The sequence below is a fragment of the Grus americana genome, chromosome 5 (assembly GCF_028858705.1).
Source record: "Grus americana isolate bGruAme1 chromosome 5, bGruAme1.mat, whole genome shotgun sequence".
Lineage (NCBI taxonomy): Eukaryota > Metazoa > Chordata > Aves > Gruiformes > Gruidae > Grus > Grus americana.
Window position 1 is genome coordinate 59,279,859 of NC_072856.1, and position 26,884 is coordinate 59,306,742.

Genomic DNA, 26,884 nt, shown 5'->3' on the forward strand with positions numbered 1-26,884 from the left:
TGGTTTTGGCTAGGATAGAGTTCATGTTCTTCACCGTAGCTGGTATGGGGCTGTGGTTTGGATTTGTGCTGAAAACAGTGTTGGTAACACAGGGATGTTTTAGTTACTGCTGAGCAGTGCTTACACAGAGCCAAGGCCTTTTCTGCTCCTCACCCCACCCCACCAGCGAGTAGGCTGGGGGTGCACAAGGAGTTGGGAGGGGACACAGCCGGGACAGCTGACCCCAATGACCAAAGGGATATTCCATACCATATGGTGTCATGCTCAGCATATAAAGCTGGGAGGAGGAACAAGGGGATGTTCAGAGTGATGGTGTTTGTCTTCCCAAGTCACTGTTACATGTGATGGAGCCCTGCTTTCCTGGAGATGGCTGAACACCTCCCCGCTGATGGGAAGTGGGGAATGAATTCCTGGTTTTGTTTTGCTTGTGCACGCAGCTTTTTCTTTACCTATTAAACTGTCTTTATGTCAGCCCACGAGTTTTCTCACTTCTACTCTCCCACTGGGGGTGAGTGAGCAAGTGGCTGTGTGGTGCTTAGCTGTCAGCTGGAGCAAAACCACAACACAGATACAAAACAGAAATTGTCCCAGGTACAGTAACCAGCTGTCTGCCCCACTCCCTGCCCCACAGCAGCTTTCCAGGAAAGGAAAGAGGAGGTAGGCTTTGCAGGACCACAATATTTTGATTTTCTGCCTGCAGGGCAGCTGCTTCAGCCCAGATCTCACCCACTCTTCTGGGTACAGAAGATGCTCCACATTGAGGCTATCTAGGCAGTGGGCAGCACAGCCCTATCAGCTTTCCAGGACCCTCTGCAATGATCCCCCCACCCCACCCCCCCAGCCATTGCTGTCACCCAGCTGTCCCTTGGCCATCTTCCAGCCATCCCTTGCCATGGCAGCACACATGCTTCCCCAGTGTAACGGGCTCACCACACCTCCACGGCCAGGAATGAGGGTGCCTAGGAAATCAGGGACAGAAATCAGGAAGGCAAATGTCCCTTCTGCGAGTGTAAGAGGCTTTGGGGTGAGGAAGGAAGCCTGTGCCTTCCAGTCCCTAGGCAGGGACTCCACCCACTACACTGAAGGTGCGTGATGATATTAGTGTCTCCTGGGAGCACTGCTCTGGGGAAGGCATTTCACCTTGGGCATGATGCAGGACCCGGATACGGCAGGCTGTGCTTTCAAGCACACACCTCATCCCTGCCAGCCTGCCCATGGCAGTGCCCTGCCGAGGGAGCAGAGCTTTTGGAGGCACCTGCTCCATCCCTAACGGTGGGTTTCCAAGCCCGCAATGGGTCACATCATATACACAAACCCCTGGGGCCGTAAGGCCAGGGTGCCCCATGCGCCAGTCCATCAGGACGCGTCACTGGGGCTCAGTTCCTCTGCAGGAACCAACCTGGGGCAGATGCCTCCACCACCAGGACCAGCCATCCCTCCCTCCGCGGGGACTTCTCCCCCGTCGGAGGGGATTTCTCGTTTGCCTTTAGCTCGAACCCATTTTTCGGAGGGGCGGCGCAGCCGGAGTTTCCCAGCCACCGGACTCCCTGCGCGCCCGGGTCTCCGCCTCCGCGCCCTCCCCTTATAGCCGGGCTGCCCCGGGCCTCCGCACCCAGCGCCGCCAGCCGTCCGCCGCCGCGCAGCCCGCCCGCCGTCCCGCCAGCCCGCCCGGGAGCCGCAGCAGAGTAAGTCCTTCGTGCCGCCTGTCCGTGCTGCGGAGCTCGGCGCTTCCCCCTTCCCCGTAGAACCGGTGCCTCTTCTCCCGCGCCTCCGCTTCCTTCCCGGGTCACTTGTTGCAGGGTTAGTGAGCGCGAAGGCTCTCTGTTGTGTCTGAGAGAGGGGCAAAAATAAGTGGAAGGCTAAAGGGTGGATTCCCGGACAGAGCGACTGATTTCAGCCCTGCTTTGTAATTACCAGAATAGAGAATAAATTGAGCTGCTGTTCCAGCAGCTGCAAGAAGGACAGCAGCTCCAGACACATCCCAGGGCTGGGGATTGCAAGAATGTGTCTGGCAATTGCATTGAGGCAGCTGGGTCCCATTTCTGTTGCTTATCCTCCAAATTTCAGGGCATGAATGCAGGCTGTGAGCGGTGACTCCTATTACCCCCCCAGTCTCTTTCCCAAAATCCAGACTTAGGTCTTGGGCACCAAAGCATCCTAAACCCAGATCAGGTACCGGGATCCAGATTCAGTGTGGCACTTCCCACCCCTCCTCTTTGTCTTTGTTCAGAAGGAAGTGGTTTTTCTCCCAGATCGCTGGAAAATAATTAGATTATGATTCACTCAGCCTGGCTGCACTGGAAAAACACCATTTCAGTGCCTGAATCCTGTACAGTCCCAGGCATCCTCCCCATGCCGAGCTGACACATTTCTGCATTGCCGTGCTTGCCATTTTGTGACTCTTTTTTTTCCTAGTCAGTGAAATCCCACTGGCCCTAGGACCTGCCTTTTCCCTGAGCACTGAAGAGCCTGTCAAAATTCCCTCCTTTCCTTGGGCAGCCACCCCACATCCACCACATCAGCTCCTCGGGCACAAGTTGAAGGCTTCAACCTCAGGGTTAGGATCCTCAACATGTTTAAAGTAGGATTTCTTCTTGAGGCTGCTGCAAAGTAAGGGAGAGACTTTCTGTGACTGGAGCATATGGCTGATCTAGAAGCCGTGGTCCCTCGCCGTCACACCTAAGTTCAGAGCAGAAAACCTGAAGAAACGCTCGTTCTCCAAAGTATCCAATTGCCTGCCCCTGCCGAGGGACTTTGAGGCTGCCAGTTCCAATCGAGCCAATCAGACGGGAGCAGAGACCTTTGGAAAACTCAGGTTTGGGTTTGCTTCAGTCACCCTCGCTGTAAAAAGAGGCCTGGGAACCCAAAGAGTCTGAAAGTGCTGGCAGAGGTGAGTGCTCCAGGAGCTCTAGGTCTGGCTCCTAGGGAATTTATGTATTTTCTCAGTCACTGTTAGCTCTGGCAGTGAACTTTGCAAACTCCAAGCCTGAATGTAGGATTTGACTCTGGGAATAGTAATAGGAAAACAAAATCCTAGATAGCAGCAGCTGAGTTCTTTCAGCAGCAGCAGTTTAAAATGATACTGCCCAGATTTGAGGCGAGAAGAAAAAGGAGCATATTACCCTGCATTTTCTCTGCTTTTTCCCAGTAACAATATACATGTGTAATTTTCTCTTTTCGCTGTTTGAAAAATTCTCACTGAAAACTGGAGGTGCTGGTTTTCAGGACCGTTTTCAGTTCTGCTTCAGTAATTTAAGGAAACCAAATTCTCATTTAAAAATGACCGAGGCAATGTGTAGCTCTATCTATGCTGTTCCCTGACAGGTGATAACATGGTTTAACGCTGGTTTAAAGCATCTCACGCCAGATGAGATGCCCTGGGACCCTCTGCCTGATCTTCCACTGCCATTCCCCTAGGTCCCTTGGGTCCCCTGTCACCCTCAGCCCCATGGTGGTGCCCAGTACTGCTAAAGCACATGGATCAGGTCCCCTGGGAATGCTCTGCTCCTGCCTTAACTTCTTTACTGGAGACACAGGTTTTGTTTCCCCTCAGCTTTTGACCCCATTCGGAGTAGAGCTTGGCCACCTTCAGGATGGTGCTGGACCACATGGGGTGGTGGGTCTCCCATAGGGGTTGGTGGAGAGGAGCATGGATTTGAGCTGCACAGTAAAATTTCAAGGTGGGGCTGTTGGTGGACCAGCTCGTCAATGGACTGTGATTTCCCAGGCAGAACCATGTGGGAGCCCCCAGCTTCACGGTGTCTCCATTCAGTACCCAATCCAGTTAACAAAAACTAGTAGAAAAAAGCCCACCTCCTAGGAGGGCTTCCCAACTTGCAAAAGATTGGGGCTGGCATCTCAGTAGACTTTGCTTTGATTTATTAGCAGCTTAATTAGGTGTCACTGCATAGTCCGAGGTACACTAAACTCAGACTGGCTACATTGCTTTACTGCTTCAAAAGATGACTTGGTGCAATTTTTCTCATGTGTGCAGGGGTGACCCCACTTCCATGGGGAGCAGGGGGGGAAGAAAAGGCTGATGCAAAAGTGGAGAACAGTCTTTGCTAAATAACTTTGGATTTCTGAGAGGCTGTGGAAGAGTGGGGGATTTCCACTAAAACAAGACATAAATCCTTGGGACCTAGGATGTCAGCAGGCTGGAGAGGACTAAAAATACAAACAAATGTTTGTTAATACTGGCAGCATCTCAAGAAAAAGATCAGCAAAAATTTCAAAATAGGAGTAATCAGTAAATCTCTTCCCTTGAGTGCTCTCTGGCATATCATGAGCCAGCCCTCGTGAATGAGCTCATTCCTAAGCGTGTGGCATGAAGCCTGTTTCCTTTGAGGAGGAAAATGAGAAAATGGGAAGTCACCATGCCCAGAGTCTGCGTTGTGTTCTTCTGTGTCATGGCTCTGCTCCAGGTGTTTCCCTGGCCCTTGCTGCCCACCCTGGAAAGGCTCCAGCCCAGGGGTGCGCACCGTGATCAGCACCGTGCGGAGAGTTTGCTGGGTTCCTCTCCGGCCACACGAGCAGTCAACAGCACCACTGTCCTAATGGTACAGGGCCTCTGTACCACAGGGGGCACAAGGAGCAGCTCCTGCACAGCATCTCCTGCCCGCGGCCTCCAGCCGTAACCAGCGCCACCTGCTTTTAGCTCAGTGTTTCTTGTAGAAAGTGGGGGTTTTTTTCTGTAAGAAAGTTTCTTATAGGCATTTCTTACAGAAAGTCCTTGGCCATTTAGTGATAAAGACAAGACATGGTGAGGGAGTTTTTGGTACCACTTGCCGTAAGCGTCTGAGGCTGCATTTCAAGGCAGAACTTGGACGTGAGGTTTACTGGTATTTCCTGCTGCGCGTATAAACATATGCAAACCACCAGCAACAAACTGATAAGCGCTGGGCGAGCATTCAAGCTGGCCAAATGTGAGTAAGCATGGCAGCTATTGCACTGACAGCCTTACTCAGATGCTTAACTGCTTCGGTGTTTATTAGTTCAAGATGAAAAAGCACACCCTGACACGCCGATATTGCCAACAGTTCTCCTGCTGCTGATGTGTGGTGCCTGGGTGAAAACGCTAGAGCTGATTTTATCTTTATTGTAATTTGGCTGTGGGACTTTTATAGGCAGGTCAGGGCATAGGGACACACTGCAGATGATGGCTCGGGGTGCTCTGCAGAGGGACCACAGGGGCTCGCTGAGGCTGCAGCCCCCAGCAGCACGTGCCCAGCTACCTGCTTCCCCCCCGGGCATCGCCAGCCCCCATGCCCGGCCCTTTCAGGGCATTATGAGGACAAAGTTTTGCCAGCTGTTAAAAACTAAGATTTTAACCAGCTTAATTCCGTTATGGGCTCTTTTATCTGTAGTGTCATTTCAATGGCTTTCAAAGATGCATGACATTCATCTTAGTATTGAAGAAGAAGAAAACAATTTCGAAATCCACTTTTCTGATCATCATTCATCAAAACAAAAGACTCCGAAAGTCACCTTTGGCTATGGGAAAGGGAGAGGTACTTTCTTTTTTTTTAGAAACAAACAAAAAAACCCAATAAATGCTTTGTTTGGAATAATATCAGAGAGAGAAAGTACTTGGCTAGGTCTATGCTTGAACGAAGAGGAAGGAAGGGATTTGACAGAATTAATCTAAACACAGTGTCATATTGGGAAATGAGACTAGGAAAATAGCCCTACATAATTTAGGAAAGTCCCAAGCACTTATAGAGAATCCCTGTTACCATGTTATTTTTTTGTAGTGGAAATGTAAGTAAAAGGAGCTCTTTTTCCCCATTTTTAGGATTTTAATGAGGCATCCTAACTAGAGTAGCCAGAGTGAACTGCAAGGGGTTTTCCTCCCTCCCTCCCTCCCTCCCTCCCCAGTAACCGTGCTAGGGGAAGCAGTAGGTGCATAGCTTCCTTCAGCCATCGCTCACTGCCCGCTGGGCCAGCTCTGGTGCTCGGGCCCCCCTTGCTCGCCCACGTGACCAGCCCCGCAGCGGTGGGGCACGAGGGCTCTGTAGAGCAGCGACCCGACGCAGGACCCGACGCCTCTTGGCAGCCACTGCCGACCCGCTCAGCCGTAGCAGCACCTTTAGTTTAGCTTCACACTTTGCCTCGGGTCACAGACCACCAGTCTAGCCGAGAGCCAGCCAGATCGTGCACACCCACACCCCTTTCTGTCCTTCCCAAATGAGTTTTCATCTTCATCGTGTTTTAAAGGCAATAGCGTTACTAATCCCGGTGCGACCTGGCAGCCAAAGCACAGAGAAGGAAAGGGTTTCAGCGATGCCAGACTCTAACTGCTCTCTGTACCACCCAGCTGCTACCACTAACTTGATGCTTCAAAGCTCTCCAAGCTGCCAGGAGCCAGCAGGAGGAATCACAATTAAAATGAAAAGCCACAGTCTTCCAAACAGTTTGCCCAGAAATAAGTATCACAGTTTGTATCAGCATGATACATATCAACAGCATAAACTTAACAAGGGTATTTGAAGATCACCACATTGTGGTCTTATAACTGAAGCCAAATTCTTCCTTTATTTACAGTCTAATTCCTCTCCCCTTACGCAGTAAGAGGAATTGCCTCACAGATCTTCATACAGAAGTGCACTGATTTCCCAGAAAGTCACTTAAAAAAAATATTGTTAGAAGAAGGATTGGAAACTGAGTCTATTTATTTACTATAATTAGATCATTATAATCATTATAGAAATGAATATAATTATGCAAATAAATCTATAGCAATATATTGCATGATACATGTAAATAAATAATTCTAAATATAAATTTTAAAAAGATGTTTTCACAATAACAAATTTCTATTGTTAATTATTTGTAGTACAGGAGTGTTAGTGGTGGAGCAGGACTGTGGCAGGGTAGTGTCTGTTTAAACAAAGCTAAACCACCCCGATCCTGCCGCTTTGCTCATAGTTCCCCCTCAGCCAGGCGAGGATTGCTCTGGACATGCAGCAGCCCTGGGCACCGGCACCGGTTTCATTTAGCAGCTCTGGGAAAAGTCTAATCTGGTTAGTCCCAGCTATCAGAACCTTGCCCCCTCCACCATCCCATTTCACTGGCATTTCTTTGTGCACAAGCCACCTCCTGCACTACAGCCCCACAGATGGGACAATAATTTCTCCCGGGTATTGGGAAACACCCAACTAGTTACACTGAAGTTGCCTTGTTTGGGGATGCTGTAGTCACCCCGGGACTGTTTTGAAAATGAGATTATGTAGACTGTGAGTGGTTTTGAAGGGTCTGAATGCATCCTTGAGCTTGTGTCTGCCACTGTAGGGATGTGGGAAGCATGTAGAGCATTGAATCCATGCTTCTTACTGGGATTTTTGGGCCTAAAATAAGCCTCCTGATGCTGATATCGGGAGATACTGCTGTGCTTCCCACAGTCCCATCCTTTCGACTATGGTTTTCACATTCCTGATGTTTCTGAACTTTCAGCTACCTTCTCTGGGAGCTCTCCTCCATAAAGCTAAGTATTTTATCACTGACTTCAATGGGGACATAGTTAAACCAGCAGGACTTTTGCTCAGCAAAGGTTGCTGTGTACCTGGCCTGGTAGGTTTGTCTCATTTTCATGCTGTACTTGCAAACTCAGTGTGCAGGTAGCTACATAGGTGCTTCCACAAACAGATCTGCAGCCAGATGAGCAGAGATCAGCAAAAAAAGGCCCTAAGGAAGGTTGGAACTGATCCCAATGCCATATAAAAGTATGGGGGTTTCGTGGTTGCTTTGAACAGGCACAGGACTCTTGTCCCACCCCACCCACATCATTTGTGTGCAGCATCCACACCCACGTCCGTATTCCTACAGCATCATGTGGGAAAGCCCTGCTCTCCTGTGTCCAGACAGGCTCAAGGTCTCAAATCAGGCCATCTGAATCACCCTTAAAATCACTCATCAAATTTCTCTAAGTGATTTATTAAACCAGAGAGCTGCATCCATCCTTTCAGTTCCCTCAGGTGGTGTTGCTCAGGAGCTCTCCCACAGAGCTGTGCTCATACCAGATGTGTGTAGCATTCCCCACGCTGCCCACACAGGGACAACTCATTACAGAATTATTTTTTTTTAATGGGAATGCACCTTGTCACATTGTGCCATGGTAGTTTTTTATGCAAACTGTTATAATCTGACCAGTTCTTTCTGAAATTTACAGGCTAGAAGGAAAATGATGAAAATGTTACCTTTTTTCCAAAGCGGTCTTCTTGGAATGCGCAATGGATCAGAGGGCTGCATTGATGCAAACAGGCAGCTTGAAAACCCTTCAGCATCAGTAGCTGAGCTAGTCCCTGCCTGTCCTGAACCTTCTGGAGACGAAATCTGGTCCAGGGACCAGGAGAAGATGAGTGAAAGGCCAGAGGCAGCCTGCAGACCCTCACGTGCATCGTCCATCACAAGCAATGGGAGCTGCGCCTCTGCTGGGGACAGCCCTGAAAAGGGGAAGAAAGGAATAAAGGGAATCCTTACAAATGCACTTAAGAAGATGAAAAAGATCAAGCCACCCAGTGGTAAGTGCCCCTCCATCCTCCTCGCACCACCTCATAGTTATCTCTAGAGGGGCTGCACGAGGTGGAGACTTATCCCCTTGAGAAACAAGGACACTGACAGATTAAAGTCACTTGGCCAAGGACCCTGGGGAAACAGGGGCTGAGGGGGGCATGACTTCAAGTCCTGGTCCTTTGGTATCAAGGGCACACTCCTTGAGGAACTGCCAGTTTGCAGGTTTTCTGTCTAAAACTAAACTTGTTTCTACCTCTCATGGGGGCACAGAGATCTGTGGGTGGGCGAGAAACCAAGGCATACCTCTCTGCTGTGTTTCTCCATGAAACCACCACCCTGTGAAATCTCCTCTTGCCCCAGGGACAGCAGCAGGCAGCACGCATAGGTCTTTCCTGGGGCTGATATCTGAACACAACTCCTCCAGTCACAGGCACCATCCCTGGAGGATACTTAGAGAGGTAGAAAAATAACTGCTCAGAGAAACCCAGAACTGGAGAGGAAGGTGCCCCTTGGCACTTCCAAGGCTTACCTGCCACCTCAGGTGACCTATCTTGTTACTTGGTTCATAAACTTAGCAAGCTATACCTTAAAATAAGTTCATTTTTTAGTCCTGCCCTCTTTACTGGGTGGGTCTTCCAAAGTCTCATTGTTTTAGTACAAATTATCTCATTTCCAGGCAAGCCTTTACCTGACTAGTTGGCTTCTCTTTCTCCATGAGTCAGATGTTTTCCCTAACTGGTGGTTTTCCTTCTTGGCCTTGAATTTGCTCAGCTAAATGAACCGAGTCTACTGCAAACAAGCCCTTCATGCCTCTGTTTTTACTGCTGCATTGCCCCATTCCCAATGTCTTTTTTTGAAATAAAGCAACCAGAATTGCAGAAAATATTCCAGATGGGATACCACCAATGCCTGGTACAATATGTTACCATTTTCCTATCTCAGCTGGACATTCCTCACTGGATACATCCTTGGGTCATATCTGACATTTTCGCCATCATCTCACAGTAATGGTTTACTAATTCTCCAAGCATCTTTCTTCCTCCTCCATTTCAACCTGACTCATGTCCAGCTTGCAGCAGAAAATCCTATTTGTTGCTAAGTAACTTTTGTTCTATTGAATCTGTGTCTTTGTGCTATTGAATTTCAACCCATTTGCTATTCAAGTTATCCTGTTGTTCCTGTACAATACACCAAGTCCTCAGTTTCGATAATGTCTCTGACCTTTGTGTAATCAGCAGATGCCAATAGGGCACTCCCAGCTTTTGTGCCATGGTCTCTAAGGAGAATATGAAGTAAGATGAGTTTCATGAATAATGTAAACTTTCTCCACCCAGGGTTTTCCATACAAACCTTATGCACCTAACAGAAGTTAGTATAACTTCTCCAGTTTAACTAATAATTTTCCAGATTGCACTGTGTTGAGTAACTGGCCGTAGTTCAGATAGGATAGTTCAATTGTATTTATCTTGCCTGCTAAATGTGTCCTCCAAAAAAATTTCACAGGTCAGGTTGTGCCAACCTATTTCTGGAAAACCCATGTGGTATTTCCTCTAGCACATCTCATTTAGCTACATCTTTTCGTCCACATTTCTTTTCTGAAGTCGTGCTTCTTACTTGAGAAGTCATATTAATGGGGGGGGATAATAAATAAATGAATAAATAAATCCCACAAATCTAAATTTTGGAAAAAATTAGGGTAGCACATGAATACCTCTCCATATGTAACACACTGGTGATTATGTAATGGTAATGACATTATCATTGTCCCAGTTAGAGGCAGGCTAGGAATAATCTGATCTTTAAATAAATAGAAAGATTTTCTATATGGTGAAGGAGCCTAATATCTAGTATTATAGAAATATGAACATTTTTTTAAAAAGTATTCCAGAGCCTTCATTTTATATAAAACAGAATTTAAATTTTTGCTATTGGGTAAAGAAAGGCTGTTCTTTTTTCACCAGTCAAACAAGTCATGGATCTCCTTGAAGAGCACAAGCTTTGTGATGCTGCTCAATATCTGATTGTCTTAGAAAAGAGCCTGTCTAGCAGAAGTGAGGAAGGACTGAACATCAGCCAGCAAGACGTTGAGTCCGTCTATGAAGTTCTGAAGCACAAAGTTTTCAGCATCTTGAAAGACTCCATAGTGCTAGCGAAAACAAACCCAGAACTGCTGCAGCAGGCAGTAGAGGCACTGAAAGAGCAAGAGAAAGAAGATCAGAACTACATGTTGGAGAACCCACCTGACCAAAACATGCAATTTAGACCTAGAAAATGGAAAGAGCTTTGGACGGCTACAGTAAAGGAGTCAGTAGAAACTCGAATGAAAGACACAAGCCGTACTCCTAGAACTGAGAACCTCTCTACAGTTGGCCAGAACCTCTTGCACATGGGAAAGACAATGAAAGAAGATTTGACAGTAGTTGTGAAGTACATTAGACAGCTTTATCCTGCTGAGTTTAATGTGTTCAGCACATATGCAGAACTCTACCACAATTATTTTGCCTCCCAGGCGAAGAAAAATGCTGAGTCTCATCTGGAAGACAAGGATGTTTACCTTCTTCTCTCATGGGTGCACAACATTTATCCAAAGTAAGTGAGGATTTTACACATGTTTATCCCTGGTGATCAACACAGGTATACTGGCTGCAAAACTAGGCATTTGCTTGATTTATGAATTGGTATCACTGCGATGCAGTCTGGTACCTGGCTAGGCTTTGGTGTCACTGGCATCATGCTGATGTACACCGACTGGCCAGGACAGTCAGAAGGGACATGCTCAAGGCTGCTAGTCTGTAAATCAAGGTCTCACCCCACCATTCAGGCTTCTGGGCAACAGACATGCACACAGATGGTTCACTTGTGGGGTAAATTGGGCAGGTTCACTGCCTCGATCTATTCCAGTTGCAGACCTGCAACTCATTCTTGGAAAATTTAGAAATTTTAGCCCTCTGGACCAGAGGGCAGCCAGTAAATAGAACAACCTGAGATGCAATTATCCTGGGCACGGAGGATGTTGCTTAGGCATCACCCACAGTCTGTGCTCTCCTCCAGGTTAGGAGACCAAAATGTGAGCCCCTGTAAGAAGACATCATCACCAAGGGTCACCCTTCATTATCGCAAGCTGTGTATGTTATGGAATGGAAAATATTCTTTGTTGTGGCTTATAGTACTGGATGGAGAATCAAGAGCTCTTATTTCTTAGGTGAAAACTAGTAAATACACCAACAGTGTTTCTTCCGCTGTTCTAAAGCCATTCAACCTTCACCTCCACTTTTTCCTTCTCTTGCTTCACTGACAGAGTATAATAACCCATTAGTCAGTGTTGATCCTGGAAGTTTTCCAAAGCCAGTGCTGTGCTCTAGGTCAGAATATTCAGGCCTGAACCAGCATGTATTTGGAAATCAGTAGCTGCTAGGAGCAAGGCTCAGCCAGAGCAGCGCAGCCTGGCACTGGGGACAGTGTTGGCCAGGGCAGCGGCTGCTTTGCGGGGTGTTTCCAGAGGCCAGGTTCGGGTGTCCACTCAGGGACTGCTACTCTCCACGGCCAGCAGTGAAGGGAGCAGTGAAGAGGAGGAGACTTGCACGACAGTCTGGCCCCAGCTTCCAGCATCGTATCAGAAACAGCCCATGTGTGGGAAGCAGGGTGGTGTACCCCCGTGGAGCTCAGGAGCACCCAGCTCATCCGGCATGCTGTGGGGACATAACAGCAGGGTATGAAACTGCCTGCTCCATTCCAGCTAGCCATGAAATGCCAACTTTTCACCTGATCACTTCTATTGATGGAGAGAGGCTGTGTCCTGGGAATAGTCCCTCCTGCAGCTCTGGGTCCCCCATACCCAACGCAGCGGCTGATGCTCAGGGGGTTGGCAGAACATGACTCCATTCGCCAGGGTTGCTCAGGGTCCCACCCTCAGAGGTCCCACCTCTGGCACAGATTCAGCTCCTCCAGGTCCTGCCTGTACTAAGGACAATGTACATTTCCATCTATTTTTTCACTGATATCCTCAAAAAGTGTTAGTGATTTGCATCAACAGCTGCCTTGAATTACACTGCCCTTGGAAAATGTGATTGTTTGGCTTTTTCATTCCAGAGATATGAGAAAAGATCATGTTTTAGCAGAGGAGTTGGAAAAACTTAAGCTTGGAAGCCTTTTGCCATCGAGTCTGAGCCAAGAGCTTGAAAAGAAATACCTTGACAGCGAAGAGGTGAGAATCTGTTCAGTCCCTCCTCTTCCCTTTACTGCTCCCATAGGACTCCTCGGAGGAGCTCTGACTTGTACTGCATGCACACTTCTCCGCTGTGAGTCACACACCCGTCCAGAGAAAAGCAAAAGCAAGAATGCTTCTGTTTCTTTTGGGGGGACAGGTCAATTTTGTGCTAGATGGGACTTGCAGAGCAAACTTCTGGTTAGCTCAGCCTTCCGCCCTGGGAGGCATCAGAAAAGAACTTCTCTGTTCTTGCAAACCTTGTGGTAGGGAAAAATCCAACTACAAATCTTTATGGGTAACTTTCCAGTTGGCTGTTAAATCCCCAGAGGGATTTATGCTCCCTCTCGCAGATGATGGTTTTGGAATTAGTTCTGGTCTCTGCAGCAGTGCCAGACCTTGGGTGAGTGCAAAGCATGCAAGTCTGGTCTTGAAAAATCCGTCTCTTTGATGGAGAATCGCCTGGTGTACAGAAAATAACAGTTGCTCTGTTTCTTGGATCATTCTTGCCTTAATGGAAACAAGAAGCAACTTTTACAGTACTCCCGTAGCTTAGTGCTTTTGACATTTTGGGCTGGAATTCCCGGAAAATGCAAAGGCAAATTCCAGGTTTAGCTGTAACCCGTGATGGTTTGCAGATGGGCGAGGTGGGTGTGGGGGCAGCAAAGCGCACAAACAAGGCACTTGGTGATCAGAGATATATCCCGCCACTGTACAGATCATTTCAAAAGTGTGCGCACAAGAGGGGGCAGAGCAGAGAAAACCTGCGAACATTTCGTTTCACTCTCCAGCACTCATAAGACATCAGAAATGCTCATGAAAAAGGATTGCAAAACCAGGCCCAGAGGGTAGCGCTGAGTGTGACGCACAGGCAGTGCGTGGCTGGGGGAATTTGGGCTCTGCGACCTTCGTACCCACTGCTCCCCTCCCCTGCCCTTGAGATCACCACTGACGTGGCAGGGTGGTGGGCAGGGACGTGGGTCTTGATCTTCATTCTTAACCTGAAATATTCAACTCGCTGTTGCATAGGGGGTTGTCCTTGCTGACGTGAAGTGGTGGGTAAGGCGTCTCATAACAAAGAGCTTTTATTTCTCAAACAGGGATGAGGAAAAAGTCTGCTCAGCCAGATAAATGGTGGGTGGGTGAGTAAAACCTGCATAAGGCAGGAACTGCTACATCTACTTTGTAGTAAATGCTGTTGTTCTTCCTTCCCTGAAGGCTACTATCAAAAATTCACTGAGCAAATGTTTAGATAAAGAAATTCAACGATGGAAAGAAGACAAAGAACCAGAGAAACTAAATGGACATTTTCAGAGTGAACTACTGGCAATATTTGTTATCCAGGTAATACAGATATATATTAAAAATAAACAATTGCATCCTGCACATATTTAGGATTTGAGACTAACTGTAGTCAATTCAGGGAAGCAAAAGTCCAAGTCGCTTGTGTGTGGTGGTAAGAGAGATGGTGGTACAGGGGAGCCCTAACCCATGGTCTGGCATGGTCCTGATCTACCACGTGCTGGAGACAAACTCCTCTATAAGCAAAACGAGCAGGAAAACTACCTTGGTTTCTCCCTGTGTGGTTTTTTTCTGCACCCTCAGCTGAAGCCAAGCTTTGGGCAATGTAATGGCAGAGAGAGAGGAGACAGGTTTAGCCGAGCGAGGAGGCAGCGTGGTGCTGTTGCCCAGCTTGCTCCCGTGGAGACTGTCACAGGCAGAGCTGCTCCGAGTGCTTGTGCCCTTTCCGCAAGCTCAACACTCGCCCTCCTCTGGCAGCAGAGGATTAGTAGAGTTTATTTTTTAAAAATAAACCCTTCATATATTGAGGTTGTGCTTAATTTGGTTTTTTTTTTAATGCAATCAGTGAAAAAAGCAAAAGAACCCAAGTGTCGCTTTCCCCACTTTCTCAGCTATTTTATAGGCTTTCTTTAATGCTTCTTTCTTCTTCACCTCTGTCCCCATTTGAAAAATTAGTTCAGAATTGGCTTGAGCGCACCAAATAAGTATGGCCGCTCTGCATGGTCCCTGGCTCAGTCTCGGAGCGGGGGATGGAGGAGACCTGGGCGCAGTCACCGCAGTTAAGGATCTGTAGCCTTTTTAACCTGCAAACCTGGCCTTTTTGGAGCAGGTGGCATTTAAAACTGATCTTGTTTGTTTGTTTGTTTGTTAGAGTATCTACAGTGGCCAGAAGCGAGCCAAGGACATCAGCGCAGCAGTGGGTGAGGAGTTGTCGCATCGCCTGTCGAAGGAGCTGCCTGCCTTCCTGAAAAGGTGCGGTAAGGCAGCGTCGGGCAGCAGGGCTGCCAGAGCTGCCTGGGGCACGCACTCATGTGCCTCTCCTCTTCCCATCTCCCCTACAGCTACAAGGATGCTTTTGAAGACTTTAAGGAGAAAAGCAAGAAGCACAGATACTACAAGCCTATACTTATTGCAAATATTAACAACTGCTGGAATTTTAGGTAAGGGTTCAAACGAAAAAGCTTTGCTCCTTCCTCTGCAGGCAACGGCTGATAGTGTGAAGGAGGGGAGGTGTTCCAGGGTGGGCAGAGGAAGGTCTATCTGCCTGCAGAGGAAGGTTCGGAGACTTCTGAATTTCTCTCTCTCTCTCTCTTTTGAGGACAGATTATTCTGACCTTGCTGATATTTCCTTGCAGAGACTACACAGAGAAAAACATGGCAGAAAAGGGTGACAATACAGCCAGTATCCTCAGCACTCTCAGTGACATTGAAAACAGCGGTTTTGATGTGCTGCTTCAACAGCTGTTCGTGCAGCTGAAGGTACCGTATCCGCACCCCACACCCTCCTGCCCCATTGCTCAGCCTGTGCCGGGCCGGGCAGGTTCTCCTGCTGTGCTGTCGGTTGCCCAAATCTCTGATTCAAATGCTGCAAAGTTCAGAAGGGCTGTGGGGCAGGTCACCTCTCAGCATCAGTCGGAAAACTCTGAATTGTCTCTTCTTGAGCTGGTCCTCAAGACTGCAGGCGAAACAAGCACAACTACAGAGGCATGACTGTGCAAGCAAACATAAAATGTGCTGATCACATCTAAGATAAGTGCTGCAGGAGGGAGAGTCTCAACCTGCAAGTGTTTACACTCCAAATTGTAGGAAGCAATCACAAATGACATGAACTGCAACTACACAGCTTCTTCATGAAGATGGCCTGAAAGGCACTTTTGGTTTCTTTCTTCTGGGTTTTTTTTTCTTTTTTCTTTTTTTTCTTTTTTCTTTTTTTTTAATATATAACACAAGCTTTTTAAGTTAAGCAAGTGTGGTGGAGGGGAAGGCGCAGGAGTCAGGAGTGCTCAGCCACAATCTCTCCTGCTTTCTTTGTAGGGCCTTTTGGAAGGCGTCTGACAGAGCAGGGGTGCTTTTCTTATTTTCATATTTATTTACTGTAGCCAAGAAAAATTGTGATTGAAAATGTCTCATAATGATTCAATTTTTTCCCTAATGGTTCCATAATTCTCTAATCAGACAAGATTCTGTGTGGACAAAAGATTAAAAACATGAAAATAAAAAAAAAGCATCTTGAATATGAGCCTTTCAAGCCCTCAGTCTTCTCCATCATGAGGAACCAAGAAGGGGACACAAACCCAGTACAATCCCCTCTTCCCCTGCTCCTGTAAGTCGTTGTCATATGTCCCTGCACAGGACTGCACACCACACTGTCGCTATGTAGGATACTGTACATATAGAAATGCTAAATATACATGTGCATAGAATTTGTTGTGAAGGAACTAAGCAAATTTTCTTTTTTTTCAGCCAATTTATAAGAAGTTTACAGAAAATAAGTGGGACTCTAGCAATGAAATTATGAATGAGATCATTAAAACCACCAGCAAACATATTGCAGACTTCCGGACCCTAAAGGACCCTTTCTACCACGTAAGTCCAAGAGAAATATTGGAGGGATTCTGGGATGCTGAGGCTGTGTTTTCAGCTCTGATCCTCTGAGACTGGAGATGCCTGGACCCATGTTAAGATGGTGAGCTGGCCTGGCATCACAGCCAGGATTTCCATCAGCGTGCAGTTTACCTAGATTAGCCATATAAATCTTATTCTCCTCCAGCAGAAGCAGAATCCTGTAGCTCTGCTGCAGCATTTGCTGAGAAAACTACCCTTACTGTACAGAAAGTGCTCTAGGGATCACCCAAAATATGATTATATTTATCTATGGGTTTGGTTTAGCAACCCTGAAACACCGATGCAATTGCACGGTTGTATCTCATGGCTCCTTTGATTTCCCTGAGCATTGGAGGAGATGGGTGCAACTAGGACAAATCCCAGATAACTGAGCCACAACCACATTTTTAGTGGTGCTGCAATATATATGAAACATCACCATATAAAAAAGTCTTTGATTTCCTGCCTTTGTCTTTTTAGTAGCTGAAACGAAATTATGTTTTGTATATTAGGGAGAGGAACAGGAGGAGCAGCGTGAATTCCTGTTTATCTAGAGTACTGCTACTTCTTCTCTAACACGTTAGATCTTTTCTATGCCTTCAACTCTTCCCAGAAGGAAACAATATTTGGAAATTCCCACACTTCATTAGTTTGAGTACAAAGAAATTCTCGGCATCTAGGATGTCGCGTAACCAGTTGTGAAGAGGTTGGCAACCAGTGCCATTCCTCACATGTGATCAGCAGCAGGCATTTGGTGAGGCATGTCTTACAGCACCCAAGACGTTTTTGTCCTCCACCCACACATGCGGTTTGTTTTGTCCCCAAGCAAAAACAGAGATGGATGATCTCCCATCTCCTTCCCAACAGGCTATCATCGAGAAGATCCACACTCATTTGGTTAAAGAGTACATTGTAAGGCTGCTGAAGAGGAAAGTTAGCCTGAAAACTCCAGGGCAACAGCAAAACTTGGCCCAAAACATCTCCAAGAATGCTGCTGACCTTGAAGCCTTCTGCACCAGCAACGTACGTGAGTGCTCGCCACATCCACAACAGCACAGGGCACAGGCACACTGAAAAACAGGAAAATAAATTTTCTGAGGCCTCTCATTAACCTTTCTGGCTCAGCTTAAGTTCCTGGAAGGCAGGACCTTAGACAGAAAGAGGTCTCCAGGTGTCTGTGGGCAGGAAGACTCCCCTGCCCCAGCCTGCCCTCCCCTGGATGGAGAGCAATGATTTCATCCTCCATTGTCCCATAAGCACTGTTGCCTTTTGAAGGTTTATATTAATAGGGTGTGAAGAGTTAGCTAATCTTCTCCAGTTCCAGTACAACTTGCATGGAGTCTGGGTTTTGACTCTTCCCTCTCACCTTTGATTTCCCTCACTCTGCTGCTTTTAGGTCAGGCAGGGGCTGGAACAGGCAGCGCAGGGTCTCTGCTACACAAGGGTTTCCTCCACGAGAGGCATGGCTGAAACTTCCCTCTCTGTCCTCTGAGATCACCGCCCTCCTTCCATGCCTCTCAATTTGCCTGCAGAAGAGCTGAAAGCTAAGCCAAACCCTGTCCTCTACCACCCCATGCACGTTTGACTGGAGAAGGACCAAGCCTGAGCATCACTCGCTGTGGGCAGGAGGTCAGGTAGCTGGCACCTTGGGATGTCCAACGGCCAGAACACAGGTCCAGTCGGGGCTTTTACCTGAGTGGGCAGAGAGGGGATTTTGGCAATGCCTGGAAATGCTAAAGGCAGGATTGTGCGCATAGCTCGGAGAGAGCAGCATGTGGCAGTGCGTTGCCCAGCCCATCACACCTCATGTACGTGCTAGGCAGTGTAGAAACCCAAGGAAAGGAAGATGAGATGGGAGAGAAGAGCAGAGAGAGTCTGTTGAGGTGGATGTAAAAACAGTCATATGGCAAACCCTACACTACTTGTGTAAAAGGATTTGAAACAACCACAGAACTAATTCAATTTCTCCAAGGCTGGCCCAGGCAAAGTCTGGGCTAGAAACATCACTGAAAACAATGAAGCACCTAAAATCACTGTCGTGTCCTTCCCCCTTGCCAGGAAACAGCCTCGGGAGCCATCTTGGTGGCACCCCTGGTGAAACCCAGCTCCTGGGCTGGGTGGAGGTTTGCACCTCCACGATGCCCTGCTGACAGCTTTCTCTTCTGGCAGGGGTCTCAAGCCACGTGGCTGAATTCGGCACTCCCCAAACTGGCTGAAATAATCCGACTTCAGGATTTAGGTGCTATTAAAATTGAAGTTGCAACACTCGCCACGACGTACCCAGATATCCGGTAAGAGACACTGAAGTAGATTTGCAAATACTCGTATGGAATTTTAATTGCGCCAGGAAACAGTCAAATCTGAGCATAGGTGAGGTTCGTACAGCCTGAGTCTACAAAAACGGGCGAGGGCTGCCTGCCAGGCTGTGGCAATCCCAGTGCCATCGGACAACAAAATAAACTAGTAAAAAAGGCCTATTGATATATTCCAAATGCTGGCCTGATTTTCTCCTTTGCTTGGAGATTCCCAACCCTACCCCAAACCTGCTGCGGCAGTGCTGGCTCCCATGCAGGATTGCCAGATGCCGAGCTGGTATCCACCAGGGACCTCGGCACCCACTGTGGGGTGGGGACCGCATCCTGGCACAAGGGACCCAGCACACAGAGATCTGCGGGAGGAGATAACACCTGCCCGTTTCTCTTCCACAGCAAAAGACACCTGGAAGCGTTCCTGTACATCAAAGCCAATTTGTCACGTGGTGAACTCAAAAGCATCCTGGGCTACTTGGCAGACAGCACAGCGTCCATGCTGCCTGGAGCCCCGCTCTTCTCCAACATAAATGTGTCCTAGGCCAAGGCTCCCCTTGGCACCCACCTTGTGCCAGACTGTGGGCTAAACTGGGGATGGAGACTGTCCCTTGGAGCGACACACAGCGCACACTGCTGCCTTTTCCTACGGAAAGTACTTTGTCCTAGTCCAGTGCTCAGCATCTCTATGGGAATCACTGTCCTCTGTGCACAGCTGGGGAAAGGGAGCACCCATGACCTCCGTCTACCTCACAGGGTGCCACGAAGGCCACGTTGCTGACTCCCCAGCTAGCCCCGATTGAGCAGGAACCTCTTATGTAGTTTTCTGTCTTCTAAGGAAATGTAGGGAAACAAAAAACAAAGCTAAAATTTAGAGATGTTGGAAAAGTCCCATGTGAGCATGCTTGCACCCTATCTGCTGCCTTCTGAGCCAGGCAGGGGCAGCTGCGTTAGGCTGACGGGTCAGGAGAAGCTGTGGCTCAGCCATGGCAGGACTCCTGCTGTTTCCCTCAGCACTGCAGCAGCCCCAGACCTGGAGCTTGGAGTGGCCCTGGCTGCACGCTTGCCCCAGGCAGCAGCATTGCCCAGGGGCATTGGGGTTTCTGAACCAGCCTTAGAGAGCCATGGCAGTTCCCGCAGCAGCACTCCAGCCGGGGCAGCGTGTGCTTCCTTCACCTCCGTGAGGTGGGAGCAGCCGACTCTCCCCACAGCCACCAGCCCCTCTGCAGTGACCCCATCTGGTGCATCTGCACTGGAGTGGCACCCCACTAACAGGGTTAGGAGCAAACTGCCTGTTGCAATGGATGGTGTGGGCTAAGCACCGGCATCTAGTAAAGCACTCGGGATATTGCTTAAGCCCTCTGTATCAAGGAGAGGACTTTTCCAGACCCCCCATTAACATCATAGGCTTTGAACGGGTGGTGAAACTGATCTCCAATGCCATTATAATGTATTGAGCATCCTGCATGCATCACCGTTGCCTTGCTTGCTGCTTCTCCTCTTGCTGTGAGGTAGATACGATGTGAAAACACAAATGGGCCTGTTGTGAAACTATGTTTTGTTTTTTACAGCCCAGTTTTTTGGGAAGCGAATCACTTGCCAAAACAACAATGTGTTTAGTTGAAGACCTTTCCCTTCTGTTTTTCTTTATTTCAACTTTTGTATAAGTCTGTAGAAAGTTGGTCCAGAAGGAAGACGCATAATGACTGTGCAAACCATGTAATGTATTTATATGCATATGCAGTATACCATTGGTGTATTTTTGCATCCAATTTTATTTTTTCTCAGTTAGAGATATTAATTTGCAATGTTTATATTTAAACAGTATTCAAATATGCTAGAAAAGTGACTCATATATTCTGTCTCTGGCTGTTGTTTACTGCATTGCCACATGTAGTCCTACGTACTCCTTCAAAGAGCCAATTCTTCCACTACTCCCAGCCTACTCTGGTAAATGTCACCCGCTGGTTCCAGGTAGGGAGGGTCTTGCTGGACCACAGACAAGCTGGAAAAGCAGAGGCACGTTCTGTTTGTGCTGTGTATGGGTCTCTCTCTGGAGCAAGGACTGCCATATGTGCTGTGTTTATGGTATGTGGTATAACAAGGTCCAAAACATCAGCCTTTAAACACTACCACAGTCTCAATGTTTAATAATAAAAAGATATGTATTTGATATACATCTCATCCTTACTGCTCTGGCATCCCCTCTTCCTCCATCTCTGTTGTCTCCTCCTGTTCATACGAGCCTTTAGGAAATGCAGCCCACCAGAATTTGCGGCAGCTGTCCCCCTTTTACCCTCCCTGCAATTGCTGTTAGCCCTGTGGCTTTGCTGCGGCCCCCGTGAGATGGATGCTGAGCGCTTAGGGCTGCTCGCTAGCAGCGGCTGGTGGCACATGCCAGGAGGAGTCCTCTGCTGACAGGTTATGTGACAAAATTGTACCCTGGGTGAAGGAGTGCTTTGGTTTCCGTCTGCTGTCTGGCCATGGGTAGTGAAAACTGCCCTCTCCTTCCATAAGCACGCTCACACAAAACTCATATACACATAATGTAAACAATTATTACGCATAATTTAAGCACTTATCCCCACCACAATTTAAAGCCAAATGTTGAAATGACTTCTAACAGTGCTGAGCACTCAAGGCAACTGTCACCTATTGTGCAACATTTTCTCTCCCAATTAGTGAAAGGTCATGTTATTGCTAAAAATAATTGCATTTTGATTTAGAGATCTGTCAAGTGCCTACAGAAATGCATCATACAAGTGATTGTGCTGGTCTTTTAAAAAAGAAAAGATTCCAGCTAAGTAAGTGCTCAAAGGAAAATAGTGAATCTATTTATATATCATAATTAGGATGGGTAGGAGAAAATGGGTTTCGTACACATTTCATAAGCCATATGGAACTGCATCATGCAATTCTCTTCATCCTGCTATAAAACCCCAGCTTTCAACTCTAATGAGCCCTGGAAACTGATTTATTTATCTTCCTGTATGACTCAACCTTTACAATGACATTTATTTATATGTGGTGTATTACACACAGCCAGGTACTTTCAAGAGGTTGCCCAAATGTCTTCCGATAACAGTGTTAGATTAATACTGATAAACAGCACTCCTATAAAGTAACTAAAAAAAATTTCCTGAGGTCAGTGTGGCTGGATATTCTTTACCATGCAACCTCTGCTGATGTCGATGGCTTCCCTTCCTTGAAGGCAGAGCAAATAGCCAAGATGAAAAAAATAAAATCAGATTTATAACACAGTTAAGAAAGCTGGTTCTTGGACACAATTGGTGTGGCATTGCCAGCTCTCCAAGTCGGTTGTCATCAGTGCCACCAGGACATCAGCCTGCAACAGCCACCGCATTGCGCACAGACTGAGCTCACACATACGCACACACTCCTTGCTTCCTTCCATCCCACCAGGCACTTCCATCATCTGGCAGAGGATTTGCAATGTGCAGTGCAAAAGACACAAACCACAGCATACCAGAGGGTGGACCGAGGCATTACTTGCCTGCTCTGCTCCTGCAGGAGCCATCTGCTGCACACCGAGTCCCAGATGACACCTGGGGAACCTCTGCCCTTGCTGCAGGGGAAGCCAAAACCAGCCAGAGAGCTCCTGGACTCCTCCCAAGGCTGGGCATGATGAAAAAAAGCAGAAATCTTCTGCTAGAGCCTGTGGAGCAACTTTGTGGTCTCCAGATGTGGAAATGAAGAGTTAAGAAACCAGAATGCCTGCAATTCCTCCCCTTCTCACCAGGTTTCCCTGAGAACTGACAGCACTGGACTAAAGGCCATAGGATTTACTGCTGTGCTGATTTTAAGAGAGACACACTAGACCAAAGTGCTTTGGTAATTGGCCCTTTCCAAATTCAGCCCATGTGTCTGGGTGGACAGTCCTGGTTTCACTGACACGCACAGTGACATGCACAGGTAACGCAGTTCTTCACCTACTAATCGATGTAAAGCACGAAGAGAACATGCAATTACATATTTGCAAAGAGTGTGGCAGCAATTTGGCTGACCTCCGTTTACAAATCTTGTATTTAGTTTAGCTGGTATGAACTTTAATAGGCAAAAACCTGGAAAGCCCAATCTAGTGGGAAGAGACCATGAAGCGTTGCAATGCATGGAGCATCCCAAAGGAAAGGCAGTCCTGCAATGAGCAGGGAAAGCAAGGCCTCCTTCCCTAGGGGAATTAGGGCATGCAGGCTGCGGGTCCTGCATCTTCCAGCATAGCTTCACGTGCTGCCCCATCACCTGCCTCTGCTTTGCGTAGTTTGGGTCAAAAGCCAGTGCTGGGGACCAAATGAGCAGGACTCAGCATCACTGAGCGTTGGGGAGGAAGGAAGGACTAGTGTTTGGGAGCAGGCTAGAGGCTGGTAAGCCTGGGTGTGATGCTACCAAATCCTGCTTGCGTAAAGCTTTGCCACGCTGTAGATTGAAAGCCATGGGAGTAATTGCTGCCTTCCTGCTTGACTTAAAAGAGGATGTGGCCCCACCACCCACACTGATATCCCTGAAATACAAAATAGCTCTTCTGTAGCCACAGTAATAGAGATGGCAGCTAATGTCAGGGGATTTCAAGAGTTACTCATCAGCGCAGCAACCACAAATTTCCCCTTAGCAAAGGTGCAACTCCACACTGCTGGGGAAGGAAGCGAATCTCACCTCCTGGGGGAAACTAGAGGAAATGCAATGGAGCAGACGCACACATCAGGCTGTTCAGGTGTATGTTACTGAAGAAAAGTTAATTGCATTTTTTTAAAGTAATATAAAGTTTTTAAGGCTACTGTGAAGTGAAGGTTCCTACTGGTGGACACCATTTCTCCTTGCTACCGAGGGCTTTCTCCTCTAGAACTCAGGTTAAAAAAAATCTTTTTGAACTGACCAATTTGGAGGCTTCCCTACAAAACCATTTTTCATCTCTTCTCTGGGTCTTGTCCCCTCAGAGGTTTTCAGTTGCTTGTTTCACCTCTCCACAAGTCTTAGATGTTCACCCCAGCTCCCCTCCAAACCTTTATTCAGCAGATGGGACACACCAGGGCATATCATGTACCAGCACCCAGGAAGGCCATCATTTGAGGAAGAGGAATTCATTGCTATTTATCTAAGTTGTTTTCATCCAAATAGGACAGAGCACTTGAGCTGTAATAACTCTCCTAATGGACGAATAAAAGAGCAAAACATCATTTAGCAAAAAGCTGAGCTCTCAAAAGTACTCATTAATGTTGGAACGACTGTGATGGAGAGAGATTAACTCTGAAAGGGAGGAGATTATAACAAACTCTGGGGTAGAACAATATTGGTCCTGGAGTCTTCAAGAGCTTTTGAGCCCTATCCCAAAGGCTGGAGGCCAACCCCCAGGTCCCACTGGCAGGAGCAGTGCAGCCTGAGAGTGTACAGATTAGATAAAATGTCAGGATAAATTTAACAGTGCTAGGTCCTAGTTAATGGAGGGTTGTTTTTGCTCTTTGGTAGCATTGCAGTCTCCTCTACCCTACACCATAGCCACAAGAAGTGGTGACAGCCCTCTGAGCTGTGAGGCAGGGACTGTCATCTTCACACTTCTGCACAGCATAGAATCACAGAATGGTTTGGGTTGGAAGGGACCTTAAAGATCATCTAGTTCCAACCCCCCTGCCATGGGCAGGGACACCCTCCACCAAACCAGGTTGCCCAAAGCCCCATCCAACCTGGCCTTGAACACTTCCAGGGAGGGGGCATCCACAGCTTCTCTGGGCAACCCATTCCAGTGCCTCACCACTCTTAAGAGTGAAGAATTTTTTCCTGATATCTAACCTAAATCTGCCTTCCTTCAGTTTAAAGCCATTACCCCTTGTCCTGTCACTATATGCCCTTGTAAAAAGTCCTTCTCCAGCTTTCAGCAGACCCTTATCTTTGGCAAGGTCCCAATGCCAACTTCATGCGCTGTGACGCAGCCCCTTTGCAATCTGCATGGGGCTATGCAGAGCCAAAAAGGTTGGTTGAAGCTACCCACTCCCTCTGTTTAACATGTGGGGACTGACAGAGGTATTTCTAATACCCCAAGAGAGGCATTCAATGCAGCAGGTTCCTGGCAGCCACCCATTTGTGACAAGCTTGTGCAGATACTCCTGGACCACACCAGCCTTGAGGTCCCTTGGTCAGGACACAGGTGTGAAGAGAACATCATCTGCAGAGGCTATGCTTCATTTAGAGGTGTCATTGCTGTCCCACCTGGGCGCAGGCGGTTTGCAGAAAGTATCTGTGAGCAGCCCTGTGTCCCTCCCCCAGGATGCTCGAGAAGGGGCATCCCATTCCACCTCCAAGGGATCACAGGGCTTGGGGTAACTCAAGAGAGGCAGATAGGACCCACAGATCGGTCCTGTGATCTCGCAGGGCAGAGACACCCGTAAGAGTTACTGAAAAAGAGGGGCAGACCAAACCAGGGTAACTCTTGCACACACTGGGGAGGGCTAGACCTTCTCCTGGAGGAACCTTGGCAGCTTTCGAAGATCTCACAGGTAACACTGTTAATCCTGGAGCTGGCAGAACACAGCACGAGCAGTAATCCAGATAACCTTTGCTGTATCAGTAAGAGAAACATAGGAGGAGCCCTAGAGAAACAAGGCTGAAGAAGTAGAGGCTGAGAGGGTGGGAGAGCAGCCTTCAAGTACTTGCCATGCCTCTGGCTGTACTCAAAAGTCTTTTGTTGGTCTTTGTTTAACTGTCCAGCTCAGCATCTCCTTCTGATCCACTAAAACATCATGAAGACTAAAGTATTACTGTGGAATGCATGAACTGCCCAAGCTCCCATTTTTGTTTGATTTGATTTCTCTATGAAGCCTCTCTCAAGGAGCTCAGATTGCACTTACTTGGGGAACATTTTGTCAGATCAGCACGTACGGCATGAAATCAATAGCAGCTTTTGAAGAAAGACCAGATTCATCTGTCATCCAGACAAACCTCTTAAGCCAACTTTTCTTGGGTAGAAAACACAGTTAAGAAAAGAAAAAGTTCTACCTTCCTTCCACCTACTTCAAAACCTCATTCTCCATGTCCTCTGTGGGCGAGGGACAAAAGCCCATCTCTCCGTGTAACACTATTTCTGTACACAAAAGTCTTTCTGTACAAAACAGCACTATTTCTATCCAGGTATGATGTTCTTTTTTCCAGTATAAGTTTCTACTGTCTCATATGAACAACTCAATATCACAAGCTTCAGTTTATTATTCAAAATTATACTAACTGCCCGTTTTCATACATTTCAATATAGCTTGACTTGAAAAACAAATTTATTCTTTCAGTAGTACATGAGCAATACTTCCGTGTTAATGTGCAAATTATCATTAAGAGAATCAACACAGCAGATTTCTGCAATCTGTTTACCTCTATACACAGAAAAAAATCTTCATAGGGGTGCTTTCAAGACAGAAATGGAGGCAATAAAACTCATAGGTTTTTGAGAGCTAATACCTGGAGTAGTAATGGATACTTAGTTCATTTCTTAGTCTAAGACTCCTGTATCACACGTGCACACAGTGCCCCCACACAGATGCTACTACCACAACAAATGTTTTTCTTACAGATGCTCTGTATCCAGCCTTTTGCCCATTTTCAGCCCTTCAAAAAAACCACTCTTTTCTGGAAATTTAACATTTTTCTCCAAGGAAAGTGGCCAAAACAGGGTATTTTGTTTGGCAAACTCAAACTGTGAAGTCTGGGATCCAAAAGCTGGTTATGCTGATGTATGAAACCCCCTTCCTCTTCTGATGCGCTGCCATGGCGTGTACTTAGACGAGTCCCAGTGTGGGTTTTGGTCATTATTCCTTTTGGTAACTTTCTCTTCAAGAAAAACATCAGAAACTTCAGGCCATGTAAGTTCTCAATGTTGTAGGAGCTTTGACATATTATGAAAATAATACAAATAATGTGCAGAGGTCTTCTCTGTCTTTTCCATGTTTGTGAGCCATCT

At 47.3% G+C, this 26,884-nt stretch overlaps 1 protein-coding gene across 1 annotated transcript; it reads left to right on the forward strand.

The window, feature by feature from the left end:
- Positions 1 to 1,576: 1,576 nt before the first annotated feature.
- On the forward strand, positions 1,577 to 21,111 carry TNFAIP2 (TNF alpha induced protein 2). The gene is made up of 12 exons (XM_054828375.1): positions 1,577 to 1,685; positions 8,168 to 8,519; positions 10,473 to 11,100; positions 12,601 to 12,715; positions 13,934 to 14,059; positions 14,889 to 14,989; positions 15,079 to 15,177; positions 15,373 to 15,496; positions 16,481 to 16,603; positions 17,489 to 17,644; positions 18,791 to 18,912; positions 19,330 to 21,111. Exons 2-12 carry the CDS (start codon positions 8,180 to 8,182, stop codon positions 19,469 to 19,471), a joined length of 2,076 nt encoding a protein of 691 aa, XP_054684350.1. The 5' UTR covers positions 1,577 to 1,685; positions 8,168 to 8,179; the 3' UTR covers positions 19,472 to 21,111.
- Positions 21,112 to 26,884: the final 5,773 nt, after the last annotated feature.